Source organism: Myotis nattereri (genome assembly GCF_964212035.1).
Source record: "Myotis nattereri genome assembly, chromosome: 16".
NCBI classification, from domain to species: Eukaryota; Metazoa; Chordata; class Mammalia; order Chiroptera; family Vespertilionidae; genus Myotis; species Myotis nattereri.
In genome coordinates, this window is record NC_138091.1 from 4,623,796 (window position 1) to 4,629,795 (window position 6,000).

Below are 6,000 nucleotides of genomic sequence, written 5' to 3' on the forward strand. Positions count from 1 at the left end.
ATGGGTTAAATATTTTGTGATGTGGTATGACTTCATGAAAAATGACTATCTGGAGAAAAATGTACATCTAGTGCTGTCCATTTTTTCTCACCCCCATTAACATTAAATACACACAGAGCAAGGACTTTGTTTTACTCACTGCTTTATTCCTAGTTTAGAACAATGTCTAGCTTATAGTAGCCACTCAAAACCTTACAAAGTGAATGAATTTGAGTAATCCAAGTACATACAGAAAAGATTCTAGCCAGAAATATAGTATAATAGCAGAATCACATAACCCATCCATTTACTGAGATTCAACTGTCCAGCAAAACAAAAGAATGACATCATGTCAGTGATGCACTGGCGGCTCTGCAGTGAGAATGGATCTCAGATCCCGCGGCTCTCATAGGGTGAATGCCACACTAGCCAAGTGTGATTCTCATATTTAAAGAAGGATTTTTAAAATGCAATATCCCCTCTAAATATAAGCCAACTACTGGCTCTGGGGCTCCACCCCAGAAATAATAAGTTGCTCCAAAGATGGGCTTTTTAAAAGGATTCCCAAGGGTAATTTTGACAACACAGAAACTCTGCCTTAGAAGATAACTTCAGAAACCAGCCTTTCCACCTCTAAATAAAATGCAAACCTACATTATGCCAGAGAGATAATCACAGATATATCTGGGATATGAATACACAGTTCCCTTTTTATTTAATTTATTTCCTAATACCTCTACAATTAGCAAATGTTGCTGTTACAATAAGAAAAAAGCTCTATACAATTTTTATTAGTCCACAATAGTCCTTTCTACATTTATCACAGAAATGCTAGATCTGGTTTCAATGCTCCTCTACTTGACCTATAAAACAACACTACTCCTTTAATATATTATCACTTGCTAAAATGTTTACCCATGCAGCACATTGTTTATTTTATCCTATTGCCCTATGCTATTTTTAAAAATTTCTTAATTAATAAGTATATAACTCAAGTTATATATATTTTCAACAAGAATAAGGCAATTTCCTATTTCTATTAAGATTCACTTAAATGTCTATGAAATAGAAAATGTAAGTTCCTTATTGACATGAAAGTTTTTAAAAAAAAAAAAAAACAAAATAAGTTACCTGAACATCATAGAGTGCTACGATATTTTCATGCTGAAGTTCCTGTAAAGAAAATTAAGAATTCAAATATTTGTATTTATTCTAATAATGTTAATATATTTCAATATGCAAATAAAAATTAATTTAAGTATATACACACATACACATGCATATATGCTATTTCTAGTATACTACAGTTCTTTTACAACATTCAATCTACTAGACAGTAAGAAATGTGCCTCATAAAATTTACTTGGGGCCCAAGTATTTTTTCAACACTATTGTTCTTTAGACTCTTAACAAGGTATTTCATGTACAAAATAAATGTCATAGTAAGTTTGTCTAAAGACTTTCTGCCAGTCTTTTAAATTTAATATACGATTTCTAACAGCAATAGAGGCATGAAATTCCAAAATGCTTCTTTTTTTTTTTTTTTAAATATATTTTTATTGATTTTTTTTACAGAGAGGAAGGGAGAGAGATAGAGAGTTAGAAACATCGATGAGAGAGAAACATCGATCAGCTGCCTCCTGCACATCTCCCACTGGGAATGTGCCCGCAACCCAGGTACATGCCCTTGACCGGAATCGAACCTGGGACCCTTGAGTCCGCAGGCCGACTCTCTATCCACTGAGCCAAACCGGTTTCGGCCCAAAATGCTTCTTAAAAGCACATTATGCCTTGGTCCGGTGGCTCAGTTGGTTGGAGCATCGTCCTTGCACAAAAAGAGTTTCAGATTCAATTCCCGGCCAGGGCACATGCCTAGGCTGAGGGTTCGAGCCCGGGTTGGGGGCATACAGGAGGAAACTGATCAAGGTTTCTCTCTCAAATCGATGTTTCTGTTTCTTTCACTTTCTTTCCCTCCTTCCTCTCTCTCTAATTGATTTTTCTTTTTTTTTAGAGGGAGAAAGAGAGGCGTCAACGTGCTCTGACCCAGGAATGGAACCGGCAACCTTTCGGTGCACTGGAAGAAGCCCAACCAACTGAGCCACACTGGCCAGGTCTTCTAAATCAACCAACATATCCTCGGGTGAGGATTAAAAAAAGAAAAGGGCCGTGGCCTGTTTTCTCAGTGGTTAGAGCGTCGGCCCGCAGACCTAAGGGTCTCAGCTCAACTCCCAGTCAAGGGCCCCTCGGCTGCAGGTTCAATCCCCAGCCCCGGTCAGGGTGCGAGTGGGAGGCAACCAAAGTATCTCTAACACATCAATGTTTCTCCTTCTCTCTCTCTCTCTCTCTCTCTCTCTCTCTCTCTCTCTCTCTCTCCCCCCCCCCCCATCTTGCTCACTCTCTCTAAAAATTAATAGGAAAAATATCCTCACTCCTTGGGTCAAGATTTACAAGAAAAAAAAAACAACCCTAGCCAGTTTGGCTCAGTGGATAGAGCGTCAGCCTGTGGACCGAAGGGTTCCGGGTTTGATTCTGGTCAAGGACACATACCTCAGTTGCAGGCTCCTCTCCAGCCTGGGGTCTGGTCAGGCTCGTGCAGGAGGCAACCAATCAATGTGTTTCTCTCACATGGATATTTCTCTCTTTCCCTCTCTCTTCCACTCTCTCTAAAAATCAATGGAGGAATATTCTCGGGTGAGGACCATAAATAAGTAAATAGAAAAATTTAAAAAAGAAGCGTATTATTTGCCGGGAAGAAAATGAAGTGTGATTCTTTGCTCAGCGAGCTGTCCAAAGACGAGCAGTGTTGATGAAAACTGGTATTAGATGAGGGTTCCATGTGCATAGTAGTCTGGGAAACACTGGGTTAAATACACCTACACCAGTTTCTTCATTGCATCACTTTCAGGCTTTCTTTAATGAGCCAAGTGCTCTGAAACTCTCCAAGAAGTATTTAGTAAGAAGGACTTATCAGACCATAGGACTCTTTTTGTCCTTAAAGCATCTCACTTGGATAACATTGCTTGTGAGTGATCTAAAAAGACCACTTCTAAGGAAAATAACTTTCTTCAATTTACAAGGAAAGTAAGATTTCAAGTGCACCCAGCTCTCCAGCTGTCCCATGAAAGGGATCAGGAGAAGAGGTAAGTGATGTGCAAGGGGGGCCGGCCTCTTCCCAGACAGTAACACAACAAACAGGGGAAAGAAGGAAAGAAATTATGAGTTTTCACAAAATCACTCTAGGCATTGGACAAGAACCGCAAACACCTACTTTTTTAAAAAAGCTTCCCAGTTTCAATGTTTCAAAAAACTGAACATGCAAAAGTAAGAGCAACAGGTGAAAATTCTCAAACTTGGGTAACTACCAAAATTACAAAGTATGTCATCATGTATTCATTTAATTTAAAATAAGTGTTAACCCAGTATGAAATATCACATAAAGGAACATACCTTTAAGATTTTAATTTCCTTCCCAAGCAGTAGTTGTGATTTTGACAAGTTCTTTTTATTAATACTTTTAATAGCTACCTCCCAATCAGTTTTCTGAAAAGAAAAAAATAGTGTTACTTCTGGAAATTACTTCATGGAAATAATTCAACGGGAAAAATATCTGTAAGCTTAATTTTTTTTTTTTTTTTTTTTTTTTTTTTTTTTTTTTTTTTAGCAAATTCATGTACAGCACTGAGGGAAAAAATGGAAAAGAACCTGAATCTCCAACTACTGGAAAGTGATTTCATAAATTACAGTGTAACAGCTAACGTCCTAAAAGACAGCCGCTAAAAAATAATACGCAGATCACACAGCAGCCAGCATTAGGTGAAAAAAAGAACAGTGTACAACTATGGAAGTTATGGGGAACTGTGGACAAGAAAGGAAGGTCGTATGTTTAATGGAAAACAGTATTGGATAGCTTGGCAGGAGTAAGCCATGTTTTAACTATTTTTTCTTGAGTTTTAAGTGATTTTCCTAACAGATGAAAAGCAGTATTTATTACTTGATCAGATAAGCAACAAAGCCAGCCCCTTGGCAACAACCAGAACCGCCAAACCCTGTAAAATTATTTCCACTCCCGAGGTGACTTTCCAAATTCTCTAGATTCTAAAACCTTGTATGACCCGAATTTTCAAAACAGGAAAAACTTAAAAAAAAAAAAAAAAAAAAAAAAAGCTGAACCTGCTTCGTGTTTATTTGGGTCGGAAAAAGGAGCGTCCACCCATCTTTCCCACTCGGACCCGCCTAGTCAGGCGCTCGTCAGGGTGTCGAGGAACCCGTGCAGGGAGACGGGACGCCCCGAGTTTGAGAAAACCTCGGGCTAACGGACCACCGGCCCGTTTTCCGCCGGGTGTGCGATCTCCACCCAAAGCGCCCAGGGAGGGTTGACATCAAGGGGCGCCCACACCCGCACGCCCCGGGACCCCGGCGAGAGCTCCCCCGGCGCCAAGGGGCGCGTCCCCGCGGCACCTGCCCGGGCGCTGGGACCGGCGCGGACCCCGAGGCCGCCGGGCGGCAGGTGGGGCGCTGCCCAGCGCTCGAGCCGCAGAGCCACCCGCGCCGACACGCGACGCCGACAATGGCAGCGCTGTCACCGGCAGGGCCCGCCTCGCCCTCTGCGGGGCCGCGGTCCGGCGGCGGCCGCGCGGGCGGGAGGGAGGCCGGCGCGGAGGCCCGGCTCACCTGGCGGTGCCGCCCCCGGAAGACCACGGCGAAGGCCCCGTGTCCCACGAGGTCCCTCTTGCTGTACTCGAAGTCGCCCACCACCTCCATGGCCGCACCGAGGGCGGCGGGGCGAGCGGCCGGATCAGCACCGCGGCCCCGCCGGCCGGGAGCGCGCCCGCGGGCTGCGGGGCTGGGGCAGCCGCGGCCCCGGGGCCCGGCGGACGCTCATGCCGGGAGGCCGGTGCGAAAACGGGAGAGGCCGCCGCGCGCGCGGGGCCGGGGTCAGCGAGGCCTGGCCCGGCCCCGGCCGCTCCTCATGCCCGGCCGCCGCGGGCCGCGGGCTCCCTGGCGAGCGGCCTGGCGCCACCCGGCCGGACCGTCACTGGGCGCCCGCGGAGCCGCACGCGCGCCCGGGAGAGGTGCGGGGTCCGAGCCTCCCCATCCCTGGCGCGTCCCGCCGCCCCGACCCTCCGCGCCCGGGCGCCGCGCCTGCAGCCGCCGCCCTGGGCCCCGGTCACACAGCCGCGCGGCCCTCGCGCCTCCCGGCCTCACGGCGGCGCCCCGCGCGCCGCTCCCGCACCGCCCGCCGGCCCCGGCGACGTCACGCGTCGGTAGGACGGCTCACGCGGCCCGCGCGCTCCCTCCGCCGGGAAAATGAGTGCGCGCTCCCCGCGGGGCGGCGCCTGGGCGGTGGCTCCCGGCCGGTGGCTCCCGGCCGCCCGCGGCCTCCGGGACGGAGGGGACTCGCCACTCCGGCCACCACGGCCCCGCGCAGCCTCCGCGCGCCCGGAGCAGGTCGGGGAGGCCAGGCCACCGGCCGGCCGCGGGGAGCGGGTTCCTGGAAGCGGCCTTGAAGGCCAGCTGTCGGAGGGACTGGGACATGCGGGTGCGTGCGGAACCCAGAGATCCCAGGGCACAGGAGCGCGGCTCCAGGTTGCTTGCTGCGCCCCTGAAACTCTTCAGAGCGGCTGGGTCCGAAGGCAGTTCCATTCTTCATCTTCCGAGGTCGTTCCATACTGCTTTCTCCAGCGGCTGCACCAGTCTGCATTCCCACCAAATGCAACCCTGTGTTCTTTGCAGCGTTATGCACAATAGCCAAGATTTGGAAGCAGCGCAAGCACCCATCAGCAGATGCGTGATAAAAAAGTTGTGGCGATTTACACAATGCAATACTACTCAGCCCTAAAAAAGGAAACCGTACCCTTTGCCACAGCATGGATGGACCCGGAGAGCATTATGCTAAGTGAAATAAGCGAGAGAAAGACGTATGATTTCACTCATATGTGGAATCTAATGTACAAAATAAACAAAATAGAGAGAGACTCATAGAGAGCAGACTGACAGCTGTGAAGGGAGGAACTAAGGGGG

The 6,000-nt window shown here is 48.1% G+C and overlaps 1 protein-coding gene across 1 annotated transcript in view; it reads right to left on the reverse strand.

Annotated features, from left to right (window-relative positions):
- The window catches only part of ULK2 (unc-51 like autophagy activating kinase 2), a 116,157-nt gene extending 111,298 nt beyond the window's left edge, over window positions 1-4,859 (reverse strand). The window contains exons 1-3 of the mRNA XM_081110789.1: window positions 4,651-4,859; window positions 3,427-3,519; window positions 1,111-1,152 (exon numbers count right to left, since the gene is read on the reverse strand). Coding sequence (XP_080966915.1) covers window positions 1,111-1,152; window positions 3,427-3,519; window positions 4,651-4,740 — 225 coding nt within the window. The 5' untranslated portion in view covers window positions 4,741-4,859. The remainder of the gene's footprint in view (window positions 1-1,110; window positions 1,153-3,426; window positions 3,520-4,650) is intronic.
- Between the last annotated feature and the right edge of the window lie 1,141 nt (window positions 4,860-6,000).